We start from the raw sequence: 25,780 nt of genomic DNA on the forward strand, positions 1-25,780 counted from the left end.
TGTAGTCTAATCTATCTTGCTGCAAGAAAACCAAACAAGCATTCGCCATCCGCTGACGGAGATGTACACTATGGTGACAGCATCCTGATTAGCCCTCCCTCGCCAAGAGGCCATGATAACAATCGCACAGCAAGGGCCAAGAAAGCTTAGTATGATAGGTCAGATAAGGTGCTCAAGGCAGTCTGGTTGGTCACTCTTGGGGTGGAAATGTTTTGGATGGGGCTGAATTAATCGGAACGAGGGGGGAAATATACGTAGATCTGGGCCCTGAAACCGGAGATCGAATTTGGGGAAGCTGGGGGTTGCCGCTTGGCCGAACACTGAGCGTCTGTCGCGTGCTTGAGGCTGGACGGATGCCGAGAAATTGGTGGGGGGCCACTGCATGTGTATTGCATGGGTCAATCAGCCACACCGGCGAGCCGAGTGAGAGCTCCTAACTACACCTAGCTATCGACACCTAGGTCAATCTGTCTGTCTAAATTTTTCGAAACACCTAGATGGTAACACGATAGTTTGGGCGCGTAGGTAGTACTGATGGTGATTCTTGACTGGGCTGCTGTATCGAATCTCGAATGTAGCGGTAGACGTTGACAGTACTACAAAGTACTACAAAGGCCTACAAGTACAGTATATACATGTACTTTTTGCCAAGAAAAAAATACCACTTTGCGCCCTTCAAATTCCTTTCTCGGAAAATGCAGGAAGGGGATAGAGGCTGGAGTCAGGTGGGACACCGTTGGATACTACTGTAGCTTCGGTGGGTTAGGACGAATTGGGGCTTTGAAACCCAAAGCTGACCACGACAAATTACCTCGTTCTATGAGCAGTGATAAAATTTAGGTTACATAAAATGAATGATAAGATAAGGCAAATTTCCCGGTGCTACATCAAAAACTGCCGGCGGCCATCAGGGCTGGCCCGATAAGGAAGTGACGTTGTAAAATCTGACCCAAAATTGTGGATATGACTTAAACAAATATGGAATGAACGCTCAAATATTCTATAGACGTGGGGTAAATTCATTATCAAACATTCGTCCCGTCTCCTCCATTAGTCCTAGGCCGCCGGCGTTCTTCATCAACCTTGGTTAGCAGCAGTTGAACGAAACCAACACAGAAAAAAAAACTCTGCCAGGTTGCTATTTTCGAATCCATCACCACCCGCCGGCCTCGTTAGCCTATCGCTGAAGCATCAAGATCATGATAGATACTCCTCAAGCCAGCTTGGCCGGAAGTAAAGTCAATGGATTGGTATTGTCATCATTCGAGGAGAGCGAGGTGGCGTATAAATTCGAGTATGGTTTACTTGATTGAAAACACCACTTCTCTACCTCAAGAATCATCATCTAAATAGGTACATATCTTTCTCACATTTCAATGGGAGAGCTATCACCAAGCCTGCCAAGAAACGCCCAGATCAACGTCCAGTCATGATTGGTAGAATAGGTACACTCTAGCCTAACTCGAATTACGCTTCATCTCAAAGCTGAAAAGCCTTCGCTAATCAGGGACATAGATGTTACCAATGGCAACGAATTGCGCCTACCGTTGACCATCCCCGAATGGAAAAATGCCAATGTAGCTGGCGGTGGCTTGGAACGGCTTCTGTTGCTGCTGGACAAGGAACAAAAGGCAGAATCCAACGCCTGGATCTCATTAGCGACTGAAGACTTAGTTCGCCAGCAATGGGAGGCTGCTCAGGCGGCCAAGGCCAGTGGAGCTGACGTCCCCTTGTTTGGTGTCCCGTTTGCGGCCAAGGACAACATCGATGCCATTGGCTTTCCCACTACCGCCGCTTGTCCGGCTTTTTCTACAGGACCCGTGGACACTGACGCCACAGTCATCTCCCGGCTGAAGGGAGCGGGCGCCATCCTGATTGGCAAGACCAATCTTGACCAGTTCGCTACCGGCCTGGTGGGCACCCGATCTCCATACGGCGCAGTGTCCAACACGTTTGATCCTGAACGTGTCAGTGGTGGGTCGAGCTCCGGAAGCGCCGTTGTAGTCGCGCGGGGCACTGTACCTTTTTCGCTCGGCACCGACACCGCCGGCTCCGGTAGAGTCCCGGCTGGCCTGAACAACCTCATTGGTCTGAAACCAACCAGGGGTGCTATCAGCACAACCGGTGTAATACCTGCCTGCAGAACGCTAGATTGCGTCTCCATCTTTGCTTTGACGGTCGACGATGCACAGGAAGTCCTTGCCGTTGCCGAGGGGCATGATCCGTCAGACTCATACTCTCGGCCACGGCCATCTCTGACCGTTGAGCCTGCCATATCACAATCCCTCACATTTGCCATCTGCAAAGACCCAAACTGGTTCGGCGCCGCTGATAGAGCGTCAGCCTACGACGCTGCGCTCAACAGAGTACGAGATGCAGGGATTGCCTTGGAGCCAGTTGACTTCTCAGACCTGTTTGAGCTTGCAAGTCTACTCTACGAAGGCCCATGGGTAGCTGAGAGATATGCTGCTATTAGATCCCTCATCGAGCATGAGCCAGCAGCACTTGACCCTACTGTCCGCCAAATCATCCTCAAAGCTAATGCGTTCAGCGCAGCCGACCTCTTCGATGCACAATATCGGCGTCAATATCTCGTCAAGAAGATTTCTGCGGCCTATGCAAAGTATGATGCAATCCTTGTGCCGACGGCACCAACATTCCCACTACTCCGAGACGTCGCGCGGGAGCCTGTCAGGGAAAACTCGCTCTTGGGCACTTATACCAACTTTGTAAACTTTATGGACTGGTCGGCCCTTTCCATCCCCGCTGGTTTCTGCCCTCAGGAGCTTCCGTTTGGGATAACACTAATCTCAGACACTTGGCAGGAGCCAAAACTAATATCCCTAGCCAAGACATTCCTCTCGACTAACAAGAGGCGCCTGGGCGCCACCAATACCTTATATCAACAGCCTGAAGTAGAAACTCAAATCCCCGCTTTGGAGAACAGCCTTCCCTCAAACACTATATCCGTAGCTGTCGTGGGAGCACATTTGCGTGGATTTCCACTCAACAAAGATCTGACGTCGAGGGGTGCCGTGTTCTCAGAAGCCACCAAAACGGCGCCTCAATACCAAATCTTTTCCTTGGCGGCTCCCGAGGGTGCTATCCGGAAGCCTGGCCTGCGACGAGTCGGCAAAGGCGAAACGGGCCACCCTGTTGAGGTCGAGGTTTGGAAGCTACCAGAGGCTCAGTTTGCTAGCTTCTTTGTCACAATCCCAAGTCCACTAGGTCTTGGCTCCATAGAGCTTGCAACAGGTTCCTGGGTCTTTGGTTTCATTTGCGAGCCCGCGGGCTTTGACGATGCGGTTGACATCAGCCATTACGGAGGTTGGAAACACTATATGGCAGCTCAGTCAGGTAATGGAGTTGCAGCCGAGTCCAGAAATGGCGTTGTCGCCAAGGAGAAACATGTTTCATCCGCTCCCGACAGCTATATCGAATCTGCTCCGCGGCGGATCAAGTCGGTTCTGATAGCCAACCGGGGTGAAATAGCAGTCCGCATCATCAAAACCCTGCGGACCATGGGCATCAAGTCCATCGCCATCTACTCGACCGCCGACGCAGCGGCTGAGCATGTACGGATCGCCGACGTGGCCTGGCCGCTTCTTGGTGACACGGTCGGTGAGACATACCTGTCCCACAGCCAGATACTAGACGCCGCCAAGAAGACGGACGCAGATGCCGTGATTCCAGGGTACGGCTTCCTCGCCGAAAACGCCGACTTTGCCAGCAAAGTCGAGGAAGCAGGCCTCGTCTGGATTGGGCCGACACCAGACCAGATGCGTGATCTGGGGCTGAAGCACCGAGCGCGCGAGATTGCTCAAGCCGCTGGCGTCCCTACAGTCCCAGGAACGGCGCTGCTCAAGGACGGCGCGCAGGCGGTAGCCGAAGCGGGCAGGATCGGCTTTCCTGTCATGATAAAGAGCACTGCTGGCGGTGGCGGCATCGGACTGCGTGTATCGCACGATGTCGAATCGCTCAAGGAGGACTATGAGAGCGTCCAGAGATTGGCGGCTTCTCACTTTGGCGACGCTGGTGTTTTCCTGGAACGTTTCGTCCAGCGAGCACGCCATATCGAGGTGCAGGTCCTGGGTGATGGAAAAGGGGCTGTCGTTACTGTCGGCGAAAGGGACTGTTCTCTCCAGAGACGCAATCAGAAGGTCGTCGAGGAGTGCCCGGCCTTCTTTGTACCTCAAGAGGTACGACAGAGGATGCGGAAGGCTGCCGTTGATCTCGCTGCAGCGGTCAGCTATCGCAACGTTGGCACGGTCGAGTTTATCTATGATGTTGACAAGGAAGATTTCTTCTTCCTCGAGATGAACACGCGTCTTCAGGTCGAACATCCGGTAACGGAAGAAGTAATGGGCCTGGACCTCGTCGAGTCGATGGTTCAGGTCGCAGGCGGCCAAGGCATAACTTATCAACCTCAAGCTGTCGACACCGACAACAAGTTCTCGATTGAAGCTCGCATATATGCCGAGTCTCCACTGCAGAACTTTCGTCCGTCTTCGGGCAAGCTGTTGGACATTCAGTTCCCTGCCAACGTCCGTGTTGACACGTGGGTTCGTTCCGGAACAGAGTTGTCATCCTCTTATGACCCCCTGATTGCCAAGATAATTGCAACCGACAGTTCGAGAAGCGCAGCAATAGACAGGCTCCTCGAGGCTCTGAGATCAACGACAATAACTGGCGTCGAAACCAACGTTGATTACGTGGCCCAGATAGTCGCATCACCGGAGTTTAGGGCTGGCAATTTCACCACCAAAACCCTGGACACATTTGCTTACCAGCTGAGAGCGGTCGAGGTATTGGAGCCTGGTCCTGGGACGACGGTACAGGATTACCCGGGCCGAACCGGCTACTGGCACATTGGCATTCCCCCCTCGGGTCCAATGGACAGCTGCTCCCTTCGAAGGGCAAACAAGCTTGTGGGCAACGAGGAGGGCGCCGCAGGACTCGAATGTAGCATCCAGGGCCCGAAATTATTGTTCCACTGTGATGCGGTCGTGGCCGTGACTGGGGCGCTGGCCGATGTCTCTGTTGATGGCCATGTTGTCGATTCCACAAAGGCAATCCAGATTAAAAAGGGCCAATCTCTGTCCGTGGGTATACCAACATCCGGCTGCCGTTCTTACATTGCCTTCCAGGGCGGAGGTCTCCACGTGCCCGATGTGTATGGCAGCCGATCAACCTTTACCCTCGGTAGGCTCGGAGGTCTCAACGGGCGAGCGCTGCAGTGCGGAGACCTTTTGAGACTAGAAAGTCTACCGGTGGACGAAGTATTGCGGTCTCGACCAGCCACGCTCCCAAGACTACCACTTCCCACGGGCTTTGTGTCGCAATGGAAGGTTGCTGTCATGCCCGGTCCGCATGGCTGTCCAGACTTCTTCACCAAGGAAGGATACCAAGAGCTGTTCGCTGCATCTTGGAAAGTCCATTACAACAGCAATCGGTCGGGCGTCCGTCTCCGAGGGCCTACGCCGCAATGGGCGCGTGCAGACGGCGGCTCCGCCGGCCTCCACCCTTCAAACATACACGACAGCCCATATGCCATAGGAAGCATCAGCTTTACGGGAGACGACGCGGTGGTGCTGACGGGCGATGGACCCAGCCTAGGCGGCTTTGTAGTGTTTGCTACCGTGATCACGGCTGAGATGTGGAAATTTGGGCAGATGCGCCCTGGCGACCAGATTCAACTCGTGCCGGTCCATCGGAACTGGGCGCTTGAACAAGCAGCCGAGTTTGACGAGAGTGTTAAAAACCTTGCTGATCTCCCTGACTGGTCAGCAACTGCAGCCTCGGATACTTTAACGCAGGAGCATCTTACCTCTGAGGCAGTCATCCTCGTAGACGGAGAGGATGGAGTGATTTGCCGGCCGTTTGGTGATAGGGCCTTCCTGCTCGAGTTTGGACAGCACGATGGATTCAACCTGTTGCAAACCTATCAGATCGCGAGCCTCGTCCGACAACACAAAGCATGCCCAATTCCAAACGTCGAAGAGCTAGTTCCCGGTGTCCGCACGCTGCTTGTCATGTGCCACACGCTGGCAACAGTTGACAAGGCCTTGGAGGAGCTAAAGTCGCGGGTACCGGCGCTCATACAAGACCTGCCGACCGCGCTCCCGTCCCGCAGAGTTCGCCTGCCATTTGTCTTTGATGACAGCGTCTCCCAGGCGGCTGTCGGCCGCTACATGAGCACGATCCGCAGCTCGGCGCCGTACCTCCCAAGCAACGTGGAATTCTTGCGCGAGCTCAACTTCCCCGACAAGGGCGTGGAAGCGGTCCGGGAGGTGCTGGAAACTGGCGACTTCTTGGTGCTGGGGCTGGGCGACGTCTACCTGGGCTCGCCTTGTGCGGTGCCGCTGGACCCTCGGCATCGATTGTTCGGCACCAAGTACAACCCGTCTCGGTCCTTTACGCCCCGAAACTCGGTGGGCATCGGCGGCCAGTACATGTGCATCTATGCGACGGACTCGCCGGGTGGTTATCAGCTCCTGGGGAGGACAGCCCCGATCTGGGACTCGTACGGAAGCATCAACAGCGACGGGGGCGACAGAGAACCTGCTTGGATGTTCCAGCTCCTGGACCGCATTTCGTTTCACCCCGTTTCCGAGGAAGCGCTGGACTCTGCCATCGCATCCGGCAAGTATCACGATCTTATCAGCATTGAGGAGGATGCTCTCAATCTGAAAGACTACGAAAAGTGGCTGAGCGATAACGCCCAAGACATAGAGCACGTCGTGCAGCAGCGCGTCCAGGCGGTGCGGAGCGCGCCCTTTTACAACGAGCTCCTCAGGCCCTTTGAGGATGCCACACACGATGCAGCATCCAGCCCGGGACAAGCGGTGCTTGACGATACCTCGGGTGAGCGGGTCAAGGCTAACATTCCAGGGAGGTGTTTTCGCATTCACGTAAAAGAAGGCCAGGAGGTGGATGTGGGAGATGACGTGGTGAGTTGCCCAACTTTTTTTTTTTTTTTTTTTTTCTGATGACACACGACGTGGTCAAGGTGTGGCCAGACTAACATGCGGAACTAGGCGTGGATTGAGGCAAATAAGATGGAGCTGAAAATATGCTCGCCGGTGCGGGGGAGGTGCGTCAGGGTATGCGTAGCGGCAGGCAGCATCGTTGACGCTGGGGACGACTTGGTTGTCATTGCTTCAGTGTCGTAGGGCGTGGGGGCGTATTACTGGATGGAGTATTGAACTAATCTGCTTTATATGCCTCCTCGGCAAGCTATGCAGTCCGGTCGAGGATGCAGCGGTCAGATTGGACTTTGAAGAGGAACGTGTGCATAACGAATGCATTTGTTTCAATTGAGCAAGCAGACTTGTTAAACGATCAAGTTCAAACCATAATTATCCCTCTATATAAGACCGAGTTTAATGTTGGATTGGAGAGATGCAAATCAGGGAGAATCCCATTTGCGACAAACTCAATTAAATTCATGGAATTGTTGACATAAAACCAATCAAATCATAGCAATCAAATTTACCCCCCACTTGACTCTATCTTGCATAAGTACTCTCAATCTTACCTTTGTCAGTAGTTACTTTGAATTACCTTGCTTTTTTTTTTTATCAGGAACCATTCCCACGGTATCATGATCGTCTTGGCTTGCAGGTGATAATATTTTTCCTTTCCGCACATCAGACGATATTCACTTCGCACCAACCTTTCAAACCAAACCAAACCAAACCAAACCAAACTAGACTAGACTACAGTAGTACATGCCGCTGGTTCCTCGGCCCCGCGGCCGATCGAACTGGTTGTCAACTGCGCCATCCCACAACATGTCTCCATCATGATGAGCACCACAATGGAGAGCAGCACTCGTCCCCTCGACGCCATCGCCAGAGACGCGCAACACCCATGCGAATCCAACCCCGCCGCCGCGGCGACCGACGACCCCTTTCAGAACCGACCGTCGAAACGCCGCAAGACTGCGACGGCCACAAGCGCTTCTGATCGGCCCTGCGACATCTGCCGCAGGCGCAAGCTGCGGTGCGTCAGGGAGCCGGCCAACGAAAAATGCTTCCTTTGCGCCTTCAACCAGCAGCCGTGTACCTTTGTCGAGCAGCCACAAAGGCGCAAGCGGCCGAGGCGCCTTGTCGACGCTGCACCGCCTGCTGGGACCAGCACGGTTGGGCTGTCTGCGGGGTTCGAGGTGGACAGGCCACCAGCAGCAGCAGCAGCAACAGCAACAGCAACAATGGATGAGAGGCACGGCGATGCGACCAGCGAACATACTGTCATGGTGAATTTCAGGGCCCGCACGACCACTACGTCGGCAGCGGCGGCGGCGGTGGCGGCGGCGGCGACTTCACCACCCGCCCCGGAATCACCAGCGTCGCTGCTCAATAGAACCTTGGGCCTACACAAGACCACCCATTCAGTGTACATTGGGCCGAGCTCGCTGCAGGAACCGCGGCTGCTCGGACGCCAAGACACAGCGTCCTTCCCCCCTGGGAAGCAAAGCATCCGATACCGCCGGATGGACCCCTCCACCGTCTTCATCTCGAGTCCGGATCAGCTCCCCGGCGAGGAGGAGAGCGTGCTCGACGCCATCGAGTCCCTGGTGCGCCCGAGCGGCCCCGCCCTCGTCAGCCTCTACTTCCGCATTGTCCACCCCAGCTACCCGATCCTGCACAAGGGCGTCTGGCTGGAAAAGTACCGGCGGAGCTACCGGGAGTTCTCCCCGCCTCTGCTGGCCGCCGTGTACGCACTTGCCACCGACTGGTGGGAGTACGACCCGGCCCTTGCGTCACTCGACAAGCCGCCCGTCGACCGGCTCGTCGCCACCGCGACGCAGGCCCTCACCGCCGCCATGGGCCGCCCCAAGCTCTCTGCCGTCCAGGCCGGCCTGCTCCTGCTGCAGCGGTCGGGCGGCGACTCGTGGGTCCTGACCAGCCAGATGGTCGCCCTGTCCGAGGAGGTCGGCCTGCACGTCGACTGCAGCTCGTGGGACATTCCCGACTGGGAAAAGGGCGTACGGCGCCGCCTGGCCTGGGCAGTGCTCATGCAGGACCGGTGGGGTGCGCTGATCCACGGCCGCCCGTCGCACGTGTCGGCGAGCCACTGGCGCGCCCCGCCCCTAGAGCTGGGCGACTTCCCCGAATCGGCCGCCGACGAGGACGACGCCGAGGGCAGTGCAGAGGTTGAGAATGGCCGGTACCTCTTCATGCGCCTGGCGCGTCTCACCGAGATCATGTCCGAGGCCCACGCGGCCCTGTACGCGCCATGCCGGGCGGCCCCCGGCGGCGGCGGCGGCGTTGGCGGCGACGATGACGACGACGACGATGCGGTCCTCGCGCTGCTGGAGCTGGTCAAACCGACGGCGCTGAAGCTCAAGGACTGGGCGAGCACGCTCCCCGCGGAGCTGCGCATGGACGACGTGCGGGCGCGCAAGCTGTGCGCCAACGGCTACCTGCACCTCTCGTACTACGCGACCGAGATCATGATCCACCGGCGCGTGATCCGCAGCCTGACGCCCGACCACGCCGACCACATCCGGGCCATCTGCCGCAACGCCGCCAAGACGCGACTCGAGCACGCCACGGCCTTTGTCGAGAAGCTGCGGCCCGAGCACCTGCAGAGCTTCTGGTGGTTCGCCGCGCCAAAGTGCCTGGCTCTCATCGGCGTCTTTGCCGCCCTCTTGTCCGCCACCGCCCCCGACCCCGCCGAGGCTGCCTTTTTCAAGCGGAGGCTCGACGACTTCCACTGGACCTTGAAGGTCCGCTCCAAGGGCTCCGTGTCCATGGCTGCGGCGGTTCGCGAGATGGAAGCTAGCCTCGTGGGCTTGGGCGCATGACTGAAGCTGCATGTTTGCTCCCCGGTCTAGAGTCAAGAGGACAAGAGAGCGCTCGAGCTCCCCATAGCCAGACCATGGCCATACTGTCCGTCTGCTTACGAAAGCCTCATGTGACAGCTCTTATAACTCATAAACGAGTGCGTTGGGAATTGCGTATATAGCCTTTTTCAGTGCCGTCCTGCCCAGGCTCGGCAAGGGGTAATATTGCCTTGCTACATGATGTGAGCCAAGCTCTTCAACGTGTTGGTAGCACTCCACAAGCCTCTGGGATAAATAGCTATTTGTATCGTGCAACTGGGCCTCTACAGTGGTCTACATTCTAATCAGATATCACACAACGAATAAGCACGAGTCAGTGTTTTGTACAAATGGAGACTCTGCGGCTTACAAACCTTGTTTGCCATAAATTGGCCCCAGATCCGATATTCCCTATATACAAAGAATATCATGCCGCTTACTGCAACTGGTGCTGTCATTCCAACCTTTGAGAAACAAGGCAGTTTGGAATTCTTGTTTAGCAAAAAAGAAACTCAACTGGAGGGCATCCCCTTCGTTTGTCTTGGTACTCTACTGATATATTACCACAGCAAAGTCCTGTTGCATGACCTTAGGAATACTTGCTAACGTAAGTACCCACAAGGTAACTTTATGCTGTGCATCTCCGTCTTTGTCAAAATATTTCCGAGTCGCTCACGTATAGCATCGCTGTTGAATCCTTGAATTAAGCCTGGCTCGAAATTCTGTCTTTAATCCTCCGAGTCAAGTTGTGAGAGTGAGAGGGTATGCTTAAAACCACAGCTTGACAGAGTCTGTGTGATGAAAAGTGTGCATGCGTCCCTTTTCTTCGCAAGAAAGCATGGCTACGACAAGGCATACAATAATAATAATAAAAAAAAAAAAAACACAGCTCCCTGCGGCTGTATAGTATGACCGATAAACCTGATAACACCTGCTCCTTGTGCCAAGAACGCCCGCAATCACTGATCCATGTCCCAGATACTATGAACACAAAGTTGGGTATGTTGATTAGAAACGAATCTCATGAAAAAAAAAAAAAAAAAAAAAAAAAACACAAAAACAAAACACTACATTTGGTGATATCTGTGTCCTCGCTCAAGATCAGAATTCCCTAAAATGGTCAGCCACGCACTGATAAGCAGTCAGATCAACCAGGCAAATTCACTTACTCCATTGATTGCTGAACCGTCCTACGAAGTCGCCGGTTGTACATCTTTCGGTCATCCGCTGTGCCCCAATACAGCTTGTGTGCTTCTGGGTTGACCAATGTCCTAGGGTCGTAAGCTGGCTCCTCTTCCTCCAAGGCCTCAATGACGGCTTCAATGTGCGACTTGATGTCCTCCCTACGGGACATTGGCACAGTATAGCAGATTGTTCCGTCCATCGCGATCCTGTGGTGAAAGAGGCGCGTTTCGCACTTGACTCGAGGCTGCTCGTCGGGGTATCGTGGGCTAATCCTGAATGTGACGCGGAAAAGACCTCCATCCAGGTTCGTCATCGGCCGACCAAAGTAGGTGAGCACCCAGACAAACGGGTTCTTGTTCTCAAGCTCCAGGTTGTGCATGATATCATTGCGCTTAAAGTACTCGACCACTTGCTCGTATTGCCGCCCGAGCATTACGGCCACTGTCGAGTCCTTCGCTTTTGGTGTCAGGCCCTCTTCTGCCCACCCGAGGACCTCCGTCTCCAGAGCCGTCTTGATGTTTTGCAACCGACGTTCCAAATCCGAGTAGTTGAACTTGCCCTCCATGCTGTTGTTGTGGCCCTCAAAGGGCATTCTGGTGAAAGCTTGTCCGTCTTTGTTCTCCGCCTTTGCCTTCTGGATGGTTTGGAGATACGAGTCGTAGTACCATAGGAAGCGACGTTTGCAAAGGTCCTTAAACGGTTCAAACGGTACGTCTTCGACAGTGTCCGAGTCAATAAGATCATAGTCTTCTGGCTCGACCTGTGGCGGTGATTGCAGAGTTCCGTCCGCCTGGATCCCAAGGTACTCCTCCATTCTTTGAATGACACTAATTCGAAGGGTCTCGTGTCGAATCTACAGGTTGAATCAAGGTTGGAAACAGGTACTATCGGCGGGACGGGAAAAGTCTTACCTTTTGAATGTAACGCGCCTGGTTCTTCTTGTCAGAAGCCTCATTGGCATCCTCAAAACCCGGCTCATTCTCGTAAGGGTTTGATGACATCAAACTCTGGATGGAGATGAGGATTGATTCGAGGCCTTGTGCAGCCGACCATTCCTCGCCACGTTCACCACGCCATGTGCTGCCGATTGGTTAGTAAATTACCTGAAGTCTAGAGTCACGATATAATTTATAGTTGACAAACCCAAGGATGGAGCTGCAACAAGCTGTTTGTTAGTGCTGGCTTGTATTGTACAGTAGCGCCTAGTCTTGTACTTACAGGCAGACCTTGCCGCCGGCATATATGTTTGGGTTGAATCGAGTTCGGCCGCTGTTCGTGGTCACGGCGGTTACTGAAGGAGACTTTCTAGGATAATCTGTGTAACAAGACATTGAGGTTGAATAAGCATTCGAAGCCGAAAACACCAGGCGCGCTTAGACACTTACCCTTGGGAAACCTGAACATGAACTGGTAAACGGGTTAGCTAGTAGCTCTCAGGTGTTAGGTCTGCTGGCAAAGACTAACCTCGAAAAATCCGAACTCGTACGGTGTCTCATGAGGACCAATAATAAGTGCCTTGACGTTCCGTACGTCAACATCACGGCATGCGACGGCGAGCGCTGTGTGCCATGGGATCAGTTTCTCGAACAAGTGACGGTGGACTCCAGGTTGAGATGAGCAAACTAGGTGGTTTACTCACAAAGATCGGAGTTCTTTTGGATCTCGCTCAGCTCCTAAATTGATGAATTGTGAGTTAGCCAGCCATGTACTGGTGGGTTGGAGTAACAGTCAAAGCAAGGTCACTGGTTGTACCTTGGTGATGCGAATAATGCTTTGGTCGGCCATCTTGGCTGGGTTGTTGGAGTTCTGTGGCACTGAATTGCCAAGCAAGCAAAATCAGGCCGACTCCGTCCTTGATAGAAAATAGCCGTGCTCTTAACGCAGGCCGGTGAAGATGGGTTTGATCGGAAAGATGCTACGATAGGCTGGGTTGATGCGCAGAGACGTCGCGCGGGAGATGGATGAGAAACACGACCAGGCACAATCCGAGTCGGGTGCTCCTGGAGACGGAAAAGCAGGGTCAGGTTGGGGTGGGGTTGAATGCAGGTCCTAAAAGGAATCAAGTGAAAGTGTTTGTGCACAAGAGCAATATGACGTGGCTGGCTCTGGCTCTGTCTCTGGCTCTGGCTCTGGCTCTGGCTGCGGTGTATGGTGTATGTACTGTAGGCAAGGTAGGTGGCCTGCAGCTTGAGTGTTTCTTTCAAGACCTCTTTCGCATACGATGAGAGCAAAGACAAATCAGGCAGTCGATGCAACGGAATCTGCCTCGAGCTTCTTTCCTCACTTCTCCAACCCAACACCTTCTTTGTGCGATCAAAGTTGGAGAACAAATGAGTGGAAGCAAGCGCGCACGGTCACGAGGGTTCTCTGGCGACGCACAGAGTTCCCTGGTCAAGGCAGCAGCCGATTCCTGACTCTCTGGGTGATTCAACTGATTCCAATCCACAAATCTGTTGTTTGTCCAGTGAGTCCGACGGCTTGTCCAGATATTTGTTTTCGGTTCTTGAAAAGGCGTTCAAGACAAAGATGGAAGCGCAGTAAGGCTTGCGCTGCAGGATACGGTAAGGCGGGGCAGCACTTGAGGTGACGGTATTAGGCCACCCCGGCTCGATCATAACTACCCCACAGTGGACCCAGACCCCTCGTCGAATTGGGGCACGGGCCATTTTTCAAATGACTGATCCGCTCGACGCGTCTGAAACGCGTTAAGTGCTTTGAAGCTTGAATTTGAGTATTCCATCACAGAAATCCATACATCGAAGCTGACGAGTTCTCTCCTTGCACGGGGCTTTTGGAACTTGAAAAATCTGTTACTGCGCTTTGAGAGACCTTCGGAAAAGCTTAATCGATTTCCCTGACGAAAAATACCCCGGCGAGTAGCCACAATGGCAAGCTTTTTCGATATAAAGGCGCGAAAACAGGCAGCCGCAAATGGTGCAACCACAGCAAAACAAGAAAAGCATAACCCAGAGAACACAAGAACACAACCATGGGTCGAAAAATAGTAAGACGAAACGCTATTGAAAATCACCCATTGAAAACCTTGAGTTTATTTGCCAAACTGATTATTTGCCAAACTGTCTGCAGCCGTCCCAAAACACTGAACGATGTCACCGCTCAGTATCACACCGTAACGGTGCTTCAGCGCACGCTACAGGCATCCAACGTCCGTACATAACCCCTCGCGCAAAGTCTCGAGCACAACATGTAAACTGATCCTTGCCTTGCGTCTCGGCAAACAGCTTCCACACATGCTCTTCTACGGCCCTCCCGGCACGGGCAAGACCTCAACCGTCCTCGCGCTGGCCAAGGAGCTGTTCGGCCCGGAACTCATGAAGTCGCGCGTCCTGGAGCTCAACGCCTCGGACGAACGTGGCATCTCCATCGTGCGCGAAAAGGTCAAAGACTTTGCGCGCATGCAACTAACGAACCCTCCGCCCGGCTATAAATCAAAGTACCCATGCCCACCCTTCAAGATCATTATCCTCGATGAGGCCGACTCGATGACTCAGGACGCGCAGAGCGCTCTCCGCAGGACCATGGAGACGTACAGCAAGATCACGCGGTTCTGTCTGATTTGCAACTATGTCACTCGTATCATCGATCCCCTAGCATCCAGGTGCAGCAAGTTTCGCTTCAAGAGCCTGGATCAGGAGAATGCTAGGAGTAGGCTGGAGGACATTGCCGCCAAGGAAGGAGTTGCTTTGGAGCAGGGGGCTGTTGATGCGCTGATAAAATGCAGCGAGGGTGATTTGAGAAAGGCAATCACTTTTCTGCAAAGTGCAGCCAGGCTGGTTGGTGCCGTAGGTGCTGCCGGAGCAGGACAAGAGGACAAGATGGACGTCGACTCGAGGCCAGTGACGGTGAGGATCATCGAGGACATTGCCGGCGTCATCCCCGGCAAGACAATCGATGCGCTAGTTGAGGCCATTCGCCCACGAGGTGCCGCTTTGACCTACCAAGCTGTCTCCAAGGTTGTTGAGGATATGGTTGCAGATGGCTGGAGCGCCACTCAAGTTGTTGGCCAGGTAAGAATCCTTCATCTCCCATACCCGTTCAGTTCGTTTCCCTGACTTTCAAATTATGGATATCATCCAGCTCTACCAAGCTATTGTGTACGACGAGGGAATCCCAAACATTCAAAAGAACGAGATCGTTATGGTTTTCTCGGAAGTCGACAAGCGTTTGGTTGATGGCTCCGATGAGCACCTCTCCATACTAGATTTGTGCTTGAGGATATCAGTCATCATGTCTGCAAGGAAATAATGAGCTTGGTCGTTTATGCATGATATTTTGAGCCATCTAATATTTGACCCTGGCATCTAGCGTGTGGCGTTTTAACGGTATGGCACGAGAATGAATTTCACCTATTGTTCCACTTCTTGTTCCAACCGATTTCACGTGATGACTGAATATCAATCAAGCAGCCTCGTCCCCAATAAGGCCGAGGTCGCCATCCAATTTTGACCATAGATCCACCTGTTGTTGATCTCTCGTCCTAGCTCGCCGTGGGCTCGTTTGCCCCTGCTGAAGCCAAAGGTCCGAATCTCCGCCGGCTTCCTCCGCGTCAGCAGGTTGCTGACGTCCCAAAAGTTGATCAACCTCGTCCAAGTGTTGCATCGAGGCGCCCAGCGCCATTTCGCCCTCTTCCGTCTTTTCTACGACCGTCTCGAGCGTCGCCAGTTTGGCCGCCTCGGCCGCAAAGACCCATATCTGGGCACGACTGGAGACGTTCGGTTTTTCGAAACCAGAAAGAGCCCCGTCGCTCATCAGACCTTGTTGACGGCGAGCCTGACTTGTCATGGGGTATTTAGGCAAAAGTTGGCTCTCCTCGGCCAAGTGGTCCAGGACCTGGCAGATCTCTTTTGTCTGCTTTGCCAAGATTGTGTTTAGATGAGATTTCTGTAATATAAGTCCCTTTTGCTCATGAGACACGGCTAGGAGATTTTCAAGGTACGGTGTGAGTAGACTTGTTGCTGCAAACTGCCGCGGTGGGCCAAGTTTCATTGCCGAATCAGTAGTTGTGGTGGCAGACTTGGGCGGCTCCATCACTGGTTGACGGATTGATGAAGCGGCCTTCAACAACGACTTGCGTGCCGTGACGTATTCGCGATATTTCTCTTTGATAGTCGAGATCTGCTCCTCGACGCGTCGTCGGTTCTCGGCCACTTGTTGTGCAGAATTCTGCGACTGCGCGGGGATATCGCCTTCGGTCCCTGCAGTGTTGGCGAGTTCTGCCTCTATCCATGCAATCAGCTCGTTGCGCGTAAGAGTCAATGCAGCCAGTTTTGCACTGTCAGTTATCGGAGCATCGCCAGAGGGCTTGGCCGCCCTTCTCTTCTTGACAGCGTCCAGTAGCTGTTCCTCCTTTTTGAGGAGAAGTTTGGCACGTAAGACTGATTTCTGTAACCGGTCTAAAAGCTCGTCAAGACTCGACTTGGAAAGAGTCTTGTCAAGAACAAAATTGGTAACCGCCTCTCTGGGAACGTCTGGCAGGGACGGTGAACCCTCAAATACAATGTCGGGATTCAGAAATTCCGACGATGCAGCGGGCATTTGATCAAGTTGAGCAAGGCGTTTGGTGACAGCCTCTAGACGTTGCCGTTTCCTCTGTAGTTCAAGAGCGACGAGATGGTCCGCAAGAAAACTGACCGCCACACCGTCGGGGGCAGCGGCCGAGGCAACTGTGGATTTGCTGTCATGTCGAGCTTTGAGAGCCTCTAATTCCTGCCGCGCCTTGACGTTGGCGTTGAGTGCTTCCAGATATTCCCTCTGGAGGCCACGGCTTTCAGGGGGTATTTTGACGGCGGCGGACAGGTCAACAAGCGCCAGTGGAACCCGCTCGCTGGCTGCACCGTCGAGGCTGGCGTTGAGATGCGCCCCTAATACCTTACGAATGTGTGCGGCTTCATCTCGTGATTTTATGAAGGGGGCCAGGGCCTCTTGGGCCGCTTCCATGTTTGTGTTGACCAATACACTGAAGTTGGGCGAATGATGGAGCGAGTATGTTTAACGACAAGGGGAAACAGACAGTGAAATGAACAGCCGTGGGTGAAGACAGAGAAATGTCGCTTGCCTTCTCATGCGCAACTGGCCCCGCACGTACATAGCAAAGCTTTTTTTTTTTTTTTTTTTTTATGAGCCCTAAAAAGACGAAGAATGGTACACAAGGTAAATTATAAGTTTGTGCAGTTTCAGGTCATAATTATGCATTTTTATCAAAATAGTAAACAAGCGATCTTGTGGTCATCAATCTAGCTGGTCGCTAACATTTACCGACCTTCTCCCAGTGAGGAACAACAATGGAGAGAGGAGCCCCACATTTGTCGCTGGTACTGAAGTCACGCCGCCGACGCGCTCAGCGAAAAGTAAAAAGTTCGAGCTCCAAAAGACGTTCGCCAACAACACTTTCGCCGCGCAAACCAACAAAACGTCCCCAATTCTGACCGCTACTACCATCAATAGCGGAATATCCTCTTTTGATTGCAGTGGAGGATATTATAGGCCTGTCTCGCGCATCGACCGTTACATTTTTACCTCTTCAACGGTTCATGCGTGGGCCTAGCGGCTGGCCTCGCCACTTGCTGGCTACCTCTTGAGGGAACAACAAACCCGCGAGGCTGCGACATCCTTTCGCCGCCGGATCCTAACCGAAACCGCTCGATACCCTCCCGAGTATTCCATCAAACCACCGCCAAAATGACAGACAACCACCATCGCGATGTGTCGCAGTACAAGTACTCGGCCATGTCCAACCTGGTCCTCCAGGCGGACCGTCGATTCGTCACCCGCCGCGCAGATGAGGCCACCGGTGACCCCGAGTCTCTGGCCGGACGCCTGTCCATCCGCGACATGGGCTCGCGCATGGCCCGTGACGACGCGCCCAAGACCAAAAAGGCCGCTCGCATGCCTGACGTCGTGCGCGGCAGCATACAAGAGGGCGGTGATGTCCTTGCTAACCAACGGTCGAAGCGGAAGACCGAGACGGGCGGCAGCATCCTCTCGGGCGCAGACCTGATGGTCGATGGTCTGCGGTACCGGCCTCGCACGCCGGCCACCCGGCAGACCTTTGAGCTCATCCTGTCCATCGTTTCCAAGAGCCTGGGCGACGTGCCGCATGAGGTCGTACGGAGTGCGGCCGACGCGGTTCTGGAGTATTTGAAGGATCCCGACCTCAAGGATTTTGACAAGAAGAAGGAGACCGACGACATTTTGGGGGTTAGCATGTCACCAAAAGAGTTCAACGAGCTTGTCAACTTGGGAAAGAAGATCACAGACTACGATGCTCAGGACGACGATGAGGATATGGACGGGGCTGGCGCTGATGAAGAGATCGATGACCGCCAGGGTGTTGCTGTGGATTTCGAGGACGATGACGAGGACGAAATCGTCAACGAGGTCCGCGACGCATCATCAGATGATGAAATGGATGAGGACGAGGACGAGCCAGAACCTGGAGCCGCAGAAGACGCGGACGCAGCCGAGGGCGGAGCCGACCTCGTGGAGGGTGAGGCTATGATCATTGATTCCATGCCTCAGGGTAAAAAAGCCGACGACCAGGACAAGGCTGCAAACTTCGTCTCGGCGCGCGAGATCGATGCGTATTGGTTGCAGCGCCAGATCGGCAGGCTGTATCCTGACGCCCATATTCAGCACGACAAGACGCATGCTGCATTAAGGATATTGTCTGGAGAGCCTGACGAACCTGAAGGCGAAGAGAAGCAGCTGGGAGAGATTGAAAACGACCTGATGGAGCTCTTCGACTACGAACACCACGAGGTTGTGGGGAAGCTGATCGCCAACCGTGAGAAGGTGGTTTGGTTGACAAAGCTGGCCAGAGCTGAGACCAATGAAGAGCGCACATCGATTGAGCGTGAAATGGTTTCTGAAGGCTTGCGCTGGATCTTGGATGAACTTCACGGCAAGGCTGGTGATGAGCCTAAGAAGAAGGTCGAGATCAAGATGGATATAGATTCGAAAGCTTCATTGGATGCCAAGCCAGACAAGCCGGAACGTCAGGAGGGTCAGCTTATTGGTGGTCTTCAGCCCAAGAAGCTAATCAACTTGGAGAACTTGATATTCGACCAGGGCAACCATCTAATGACAAACCCCAAGGTGACGCTACCTGAAGGTTCCACAAAGCGTACCTTTAAGGGCTATGAGGAAATCCATGTTCCGCCGCCCAAGAAGCGTAGCGACCCTAGCGACGTCAGCGTACCAATCACCGAGATGCCCGAATGGGCTCGGGTTCCCTTCGGCACCACCAAATCGCTCAACAAGATACAGTCTCAATGCTATCCGACAGCCTTCGGCGACGATGGCAACATGCTCATCTGTGCCCCGACGGGTAGTGGAAAGACCAACGTCGCTATGCTCACAATCCTCCGCGAGATTGGCAAGAACCGGGACCCCGAGACAGGAGAGGTCGATCTCGATGCGTTCAAGATCGTGTACATCGCTCCTTTGAAAGCCTTGGTACAGGAGCAAGTTGGTAACTTTGGGAAGCGCCTAGAGCCTTATGGTATCAAGGTGTCTGAGCTCACAGGAGACCGGCAACTCACAAAGCAGCAGATCGCCGAGACACAAATCATCGTGACAACCCCTGAGAAATGGGATGTCATCACCCGCAAGGCAACGGATCTATCCTATACCAACCTGGTCCGCTTGATCATCATCGATGAGATTCATCTGCTTCACGACGACCGTGGTCCGGTCCTTGAAAGCATTGTGAGCAGAACGATCAGGAAGACTGAACAGACGGGGGAGCCAGTCCGGATTGTTGGTCTTTCCGCCACTCTGCCAAACTTTAAGGACGTGGCCAGCTTCCTACGCATCGACCAGAACAAGGGTCTCTTCCACTTTGATGGCTCTTTCCGTCCGTGTCCGCTCCGGCAAGAGTTTATCGGTGTGACGGAGAAGAAGCCCATCAAGCAGATCAAGACGATGAACGACATCACCTACTCCAAAGTCATTGAGCATGTCGGCAAGAACCGAAACCAGATGCTTATTTTTGTACACTCGCGCAAGGAGACAGCAAAAACAGCCAAGTACATTCGGGACAAGGCCTTAGACATGGAGACCATCAACGACATCCTGAAGCATGACGCTGGCAGTCGCGAGATCCTCCAGGAGGCGGCAAGCCAGGCCAACGATGCCGACTTGAAGGATCTCTTGCCCTATGGGTTCGGCATCCACCATGCTGGAATGAGCAGGGCTGACCGGACAGATGTGGAGGAACTGTTTGCGGACGGAGCAATCCAGGTCTTGGTGTGCACAGCTACTCTGGCTTGGGGTGTCAACCTTCCGGCACACACAGTCATCATCAAAGGAACCCAGGTGTACTCGCCAGAGAAGGGTAGCTGGGTGGAACTAAGCCCTCAGGATGTCTTGCAGATGCTTGGTCGTGCTGGAAGGCCCCAGTTCGATACTTATGGTGAAGGCATCATCATTACGACGCAGAACGAGATGACCTACTACCTGTCTTTGCTCAACCAGCAGCTCCCTATTGAGTCGCAATTGATGAGCAAGCTCGTTGATAATCTCAACGCCGAGATTGTGCTTGGAAACGTGAGGTCGCGCGACGAAGGAGTGGAATGGCTCGGATACACCTATCTCTTCGTTCGGATGCTACGCTCACCTGGGCTTTACCAAGTTGGCGCCGATTACGAGGATGATGAGGCATTGGAACAGAAGCGCGTCGACTTGATTCACTCAGCTGCCACAGTACTAAGAAAGGGCAACCTTATAAAATACGACGAGAAAACGGGAAAGCTGCAGGCCACAGAGCTTGGACGGATAGCTTCGCACTACTACATTACTCACGGCTCAATGGACACGTACAATACCCTCATCCAACCAAATATTACAACCATTGAGCTGTTCAGGGTATTCGCTTTAAGCGCCGAGTTCAAATATATCCCTGTGCGCCAAGAAGAGAAGCTGGAGCTTGCCAAACTGTTGATGAAAGTTCCTATCCCCGTCAAAGAGAGCATCGAAGAACCACATGCCAAAATCAATGTTCTTCTGCAAGCCTACATTTCCAGATTAAGACTGGATGGTCTTGCCTTGATGGCGGATATGGTATACGTCACACAGTCTGCCGGTCGTATTTTGAGGGCTATATTTGAAATCACTCTCAAAAAGGGCTGGGCATCCGTCGCCAAGACTGCGCTTGACCTTTGCAAGATGGCTGAGAAGCGTATGTGGCCCACCATGTCACCCCTGCGACAGTTCCCGACCTGCCCGCGCGAGATCATCAAGAAGGCCGAGGGTATTGAGGTTCCTTGGACCAGCTACTTCGATCTGGACCCTCCCCGCATGGGCGAGCTCCTTGGCATGCCCAAGGCCGGAAAGACAGTATGCTCACTGGTTGCCAAGTTTCCCAGGGTGGAAATTCAAGAACACATCCAGCCTATCACAAGGTCGATGTTGCGCGTCGAGTTGAGGATTACCCCAAACTTTGAATGGGATGATGAGCTGCACGGCATCTCGGAGAGCTTCTGGATCCTCGTCGAAGACTGCGACGGCGAAGATGTTCTCTACCATGAACAGTTTATACTACGCAAGGACCTTGCCCAATCGGAGAGCAACGAACATGTCGTCGAGTTCACCGTCCCGATCACGGAGCCAATGCCCCCTAACTACTTTATCTCGGTCGTCTCGGACAGGTGGATGCACTCAGAAACGCGCATTGCAGTCTCTTTCCAGAAACTCATTCTCCCTGAGAAGTTCCCCCCTCACACAGAACTCCTAGACCTCCAACCACTGCCTGTTGCTGCCCTCAAGATCAAGGAATATCAGGCTCTTTATCCTCACTGGAACCACTTCAATAAGATCCAGGCACAGACTTTTAATTCTCTGTACACGACCGATCAGAATGTTCTCCTCGGCGCACCTACCGGTAGCGGCAAGACTGTGGCCGCTGAATTCTCGCTGATGCGACTGTGGTCAAAGCCTGAGGCCGGTCGAGCTGTCTACATTGCACCGTTCCAAGAGCTTGTGGATGCTCGGTTCCAAGACTGGGAGAAGCGGCTGTCTGGTCTCAGAGGCGGCAAAGATATTGTCAAGCTCACCGGAGAGACCGCCACGGACTTGAGACTGCTTGAAAAGGGCGATTTGATCCTGGCAACCCCGGCACAATGGGATCTTCTTTCGCGACAATGGAAGAGGCGCAAGAACATTCAGACTGTCGAGCTCTTTATCGCTGACGAGCTGCACATGCTGGGCGCCGGTCAAGTTGGTTTCGTCTACGAGATCATCGTATCACGAATGCAGTACATTCGCTCTGTTACCGAACAGCCGATGAGAATCGTTGGGCTGAGCGTACCTTTGGCGAACGCACGAGACATTGGCGAATGGATAGACTGCAAGAAGCACGACATCTACAACTTCAGCCCTCATGTAAGGCCAGTGCCACTTGAGCTGCACATCCAGTCCTTTACCATCCCTCATTTCCCGTCGCTCATGCTGGCCATGGCAAAGCCAACATACCTTGCCATTACCCAGATGTCGCCGGATAAGCCTGCTCTTGTTTATGTACCCAACAGGAAGCAGACCAGAGCCACTGCCCGTGACCTCCTCACGGCATGTCTTGCCGACGAAGATGAGGATCGTTTCCTTCACGTCGATGTGGATCAAATCAAGCCGCTTCTTGAAAAGATTCAAGAGGATGCCCTCCGCGAATCCCTATCTCACGGTATCGGCTACTACCACGAAGCACTGAGCATGACGGACAGGCGCATCGTCAAACATCTTTACGACAAGGGAGCCATCCAGGTGCTGATTGCGTCTCGTGATGTCTGCTGGGAGCTGGATAGCACCGCGCACTTGGTTATCGTGATGGGCACGCAGTACTACGAGGGCAGGGAACATCGATACATTGACTATCCCGTCAGCGAAATACTGCAGATGTTTGGCAAGGCTCTCCGACCTGGCAAGGAGGGTCGGGGCCGCGGTGTGCTGATGTTGCCGGCGGTCAAGCGCGATTACTACAAGAAGTTCCTCAATGAGGCACTCCCCGTCGAGTCTCAGCTCACGGAGCAGTCTCAAAACCACGCATATCTTCACGACGCTTTTGTGACCGAGATCAGCATCAAGATGGTCGAGTCTGGAGATGACGCCCTGAACTGGACAACCTTTACCTACTTCTACCGGCGACTTTTGGCCAACCCAAGCTACTACGGCCTAGCCGATCCGTCCAACGATGGCCTCAGCAAGTACCTGACGGAAATGGTCGAGGAGACGCTGACCGAGCTGTCAGAATCAAAAATAATCGAGTACGACGAGGAAGACGGATCAGTCACGCCACAGAACGCCGCCATGATCGCCGCCTACTACAACATTTCTTACATCACTATGCAGACCTTCCTTCTCTCGCTCAAGGCACGCACCAAGCTCAAGGGCATCTTGGAGATTATCACGTCGGCAGCCGAGTTCGAGTCGATCCAAATTCGCCGGCACGAAGAAAGCCTCCTGCGACGCATCTACGATCGCGTGCCTGTAAAGATGACGGAGCCAGTGTACGACTCGCCGCACTTCAAGGCCTTTGTACTGCTACAGGCGCATTTCTCCCGAATGCAGCTGCCCATTGATCTCGCCAAGGACCAAGAGGTCATCTTGTCCAAGGTGCTTAGCCTCCTGAGCGCCACGGTCGACATCTTGTCGTCCGAAGGCCACCTCAACGCCATGAATGCCATGGAGATGTCTCAAATGGTGGTACAGGCCATGTGGGATCGCGACAGCCCGCTCAAGCAGATTCCTCACTTCTCGCCCGAGGTGGTCAAGGTTGCCAATGAATTTGGGTGAGTAACTTGTTTTCCTGTTTTGTGGTTCAATACCTGGTAATCCTTTTTATGAGTACCATACTGACACCCAGTCTCTTACCTACCTGCAGTATCAAGGACGTCTTCGACTTCATGGAAGCCATGAACCCAGAGGAGAACCCTCAGTACGAGACACTTGTCAAGCGTATGAATCTCTCGCAACAACAGCTCGCGCAGGCGGCCAACTTTACCAATAGCAAGTACCCAGACATCTCAATGGAGTTTGAGGTCGAGGACGAAGACAACCTGCACGCGGGCGAACCTTCGTTCCTCAACATCAAGATCGAGCGGGAGGTGGATGAGGACGAAGACGACGAAAAGGAGAAGCCAGTGGACACTACGGTGCACGCCCCATTCTTTCCCGTGCGCAAGGCGGAGAATTGGTGGCTGGTTGTCGGGTCTGATGCTTCCAAGACGCTGCTGGCTATCAAGCGGGTGACGATCGGAAGGAGCCTGAACGTCAAGCTCGAGTTCACGGTGCCGGAGCCCGGGAAGCACGACTTGAAGTTGTTCTTGATGAGCGACAGCTACGTGGGAGTCGATCAAGAGCCAGGATTTTCGGTTACGGTTGGGGAAGCTATGGAGGTGGACGACGACGAGGATGATGAGTGAAGAGATTGATTGTATAATCCAACCTTGTTGTTGAACTCGGTGGTTTGTTCTACTTTGTCTGTCTACTAACTATGTCTAGGCTAGAGTCACCTTTTTTTTTTGGGCCAAGTTTAGAGGTGGATTATACGAAGCTATTGTTTGAATATGTTTACTGCTGTTTCACGACGAGGATTGAGAAGAATGTGATCGAATCAGGGAGCTTGGTCTGTCATCCATGCGATCGACGGGGGGATGTGGTCATTGTGGAGATGGGAGTGAGAGTAAGTCACGAGTGGCTGGCGATGACCCACCAGAAAGAACTCAGTTCCTAGTGATGTGATACAAGATGATGGGGTGAGAACTGGTGAACAATGTCATGGCATTACCTTGGGGACAGAGCGAACAAAACAGGGAGTGAGGTGGACAGGGTTCGGTTTGTTGAGAGGATGTTATTGTGCCAGATACCGATAGTCTGCCTCGAAGGTAGGAGGGAATACCAAGTGACTTCAAGCGCGTTGCGGTAAGCGACGAGATGGTCAGCCAGACAGCCGCCCTCGAGCTTTGACTTATTCCATGGCAAAGAGATGACCGAAGTTGGTCGGGCCAAGTACGAGTTGCAGTACAGTACAAACAAAACCGCCTCGGATGGATCATGCTCGGCGCACGTGACGTTTCTGTCGCATTACCTTGTTCAAGCCAGTTAGATTGGCGAGACAAGACAGTTGGGCAGCGCGGCGCAGGCTTTTTGGACTGGCGTCAAACGAACCAAGAGAGAATCACAACTTGAAACTTTTTTTTTCTTACCCTCTACAGTTTTGCCATTAACGCTGATATTGCATCAACCCAACGGTCGGTCAGTCGGTCATCTGCAACGGACTCACTGAAACAAAGACTTTTTTTTTTTTCCCAACTGAGCGACGGCTGAATTGCATCTGAGATTTTTGCTCGTTGGATTGATTTTCGATGGGTCAGGCCGTTGCGACTGAAGCGAGAAAACGATAAGAGGCGAGCAAAAGCGGGCGCATTCAACGCGAAACTACGCGTCCACCCACTTTGAGACACACCCCAAATCTCCCTCGTTTTTCTCCATCCCCATCGTCACACTCCAAAAAAGCCCGCCCACCCCTTCTCTTGGCCCAGCAAGCTCCAGCCAGCCAGCTCGCTCTGCCATTGCATCAAATCACCCACTTTCTCTTGCGTTCAATTTTCGATGCGTCCGAGCTAGCGCAATCCTCGACTCGCCCACTCGCCGAGCTTTACCAAGACACGTCCCAATTCCCAATTCCAAATCCACCCATCATCATCGAAGCCCCCAGCTCCCTTACCTCACCACTACCTTAATCCAAGGTACCTT

General features: G+C 53.5%; 6 protein-coding genes across 6 annotated transcripts; 4 read left to right on the forward strand and 2 right to left on the reverse strand.

Annotated features, from left to right (window-relative positions):
- Positions 1-1,429: 1,429 nt before the first annotated feature.
- PpBr36_00195 (uncharacterized protein) lies at positions 1,430-7,172 on the forward strand (the record flags this gene model as incomplete). The annotated part of the gene is made up of 3 exons (XM_029887388.1): positions 1,430-1,445; positions 1,516-6,950; positions 7,038-7,172. 3 exons carry the CDS (start codon positions 1,430-1,432, stop codon positions 7,170-7,172), a joined length of 5,586 nt encoding a protein of 1,861 aa, XP_029751211.1.
- A 647-nt stretch (positions 7,173-7,819) lies between these two features.
- PpBr36_00196 (uncharacterized protein) lies at positions 7,820-9,811 on the forward strand (the record flags this gene model as incomplete). The annotated part of the gene is made up of 1 exon (XM_029887389.1): positions 7,820-9,811. The coding sequence occupies one exon, from the start codon at positions 7,820-7,822 to the stop codon at positions 9,809-9,811; it is 1,992 nt and encodes a 663-aa protein (XP_029751212.1).
- A 1,183-nt stretch (positions 9,812-10,994) lies between these two features.
- On the reverse strand, positions 10,995-12,799 carry PpBr36_00197 (uncharacterized protein; the record flags this gene model as incomplete). Its single annotated transcript, XM_029887390.1, has 8 exons — positions 10,995-11,867; positions 11,926-12,094; positions 12,158-12,169; positions 12,233-12,329; positions 12,400-12,421; positions 12,479-12,573; positions 12,654-12,687; positions 12,767-12,799. 8 exons carry the CDS (start codon positions 12,797-12,799, stop codon positions 10,995-10,997), a joined length of 1,335 nt encoding a protein of 444 aa, XP_029751213.1.
- A 1,100-nt stretch (positions 12,800-13,899) lies between these two features.
- Positions 13,900-15,280, forward strand: PpBr36_00198 (uncharacterized protein; the record flags this gene model as incomplete). The annotated part of the gene is made up of 4 exons (XM_029887391.1): positions 13,900-14,018; positions 14,102-14,180; positions 14,257-15,042; positions 15,113-15,280. 4 exons carry the CDS (start codon positions 13,900-13,902, stop codon positions 15,278-15,280), a joined length of 1,152 nt encoding a protein of 383 aa, XP_029751218.1.
- A 153-nt stretch (positions 15,281-15,433) lies between these two features.
- PpBr36_00199 (uncharacterized protein) lies at positions 15,434-16,972 on the reverse strand (the record flags this gene model as incomplete). The annotated part of the gene is made up of 1 exon (XM_029887392.1): positions 15,434-16,972. The coding sequence occupies one exon, from the start codon at positions 16,970-16,972 to the stop codon at positions 15,434-15,436; it is 1,539 nt and encodes a 512-aa protein (XP_029751219.1).
- A 741-nt stretch (positions 16,973-17,713) lies between these two features.
- PpBr36_00200 (uncharacterized protein) lies at positions 17,714-24,447 on the forward strand (the record flags this gene model as incomplete). The annotated part of the gene is made up of 2 exons (XM_029887393.1): positions 17,714-23,814; positions 23,907-24,447. The coding sequence occupies 2 exons, from the start codon at positions 17,714-17,716 to the stop codon at positions 24,445-24,447; spliced, it is 6,642 nt and encodes a 2,213-aa protein (XP_029752265.1).
- Between the last annotated feature and the right edge of the window lie 1,333 nt (positions 24,448-25,780).

Source organism: Pyricularia pennisetigena, chromosome 2 (assembly GCF_004337985.1).
Source record: "Pyricularia pennisetigena strain Br36 chromosome 2, whole genome shotgun sequence".
NCBI lineage: Eukaryota > Fungi > Ascomycota > Sordariomycetes > Magnaporthales > Pyriculariaceae > Pyricularia > Pyricularia pennisetigena.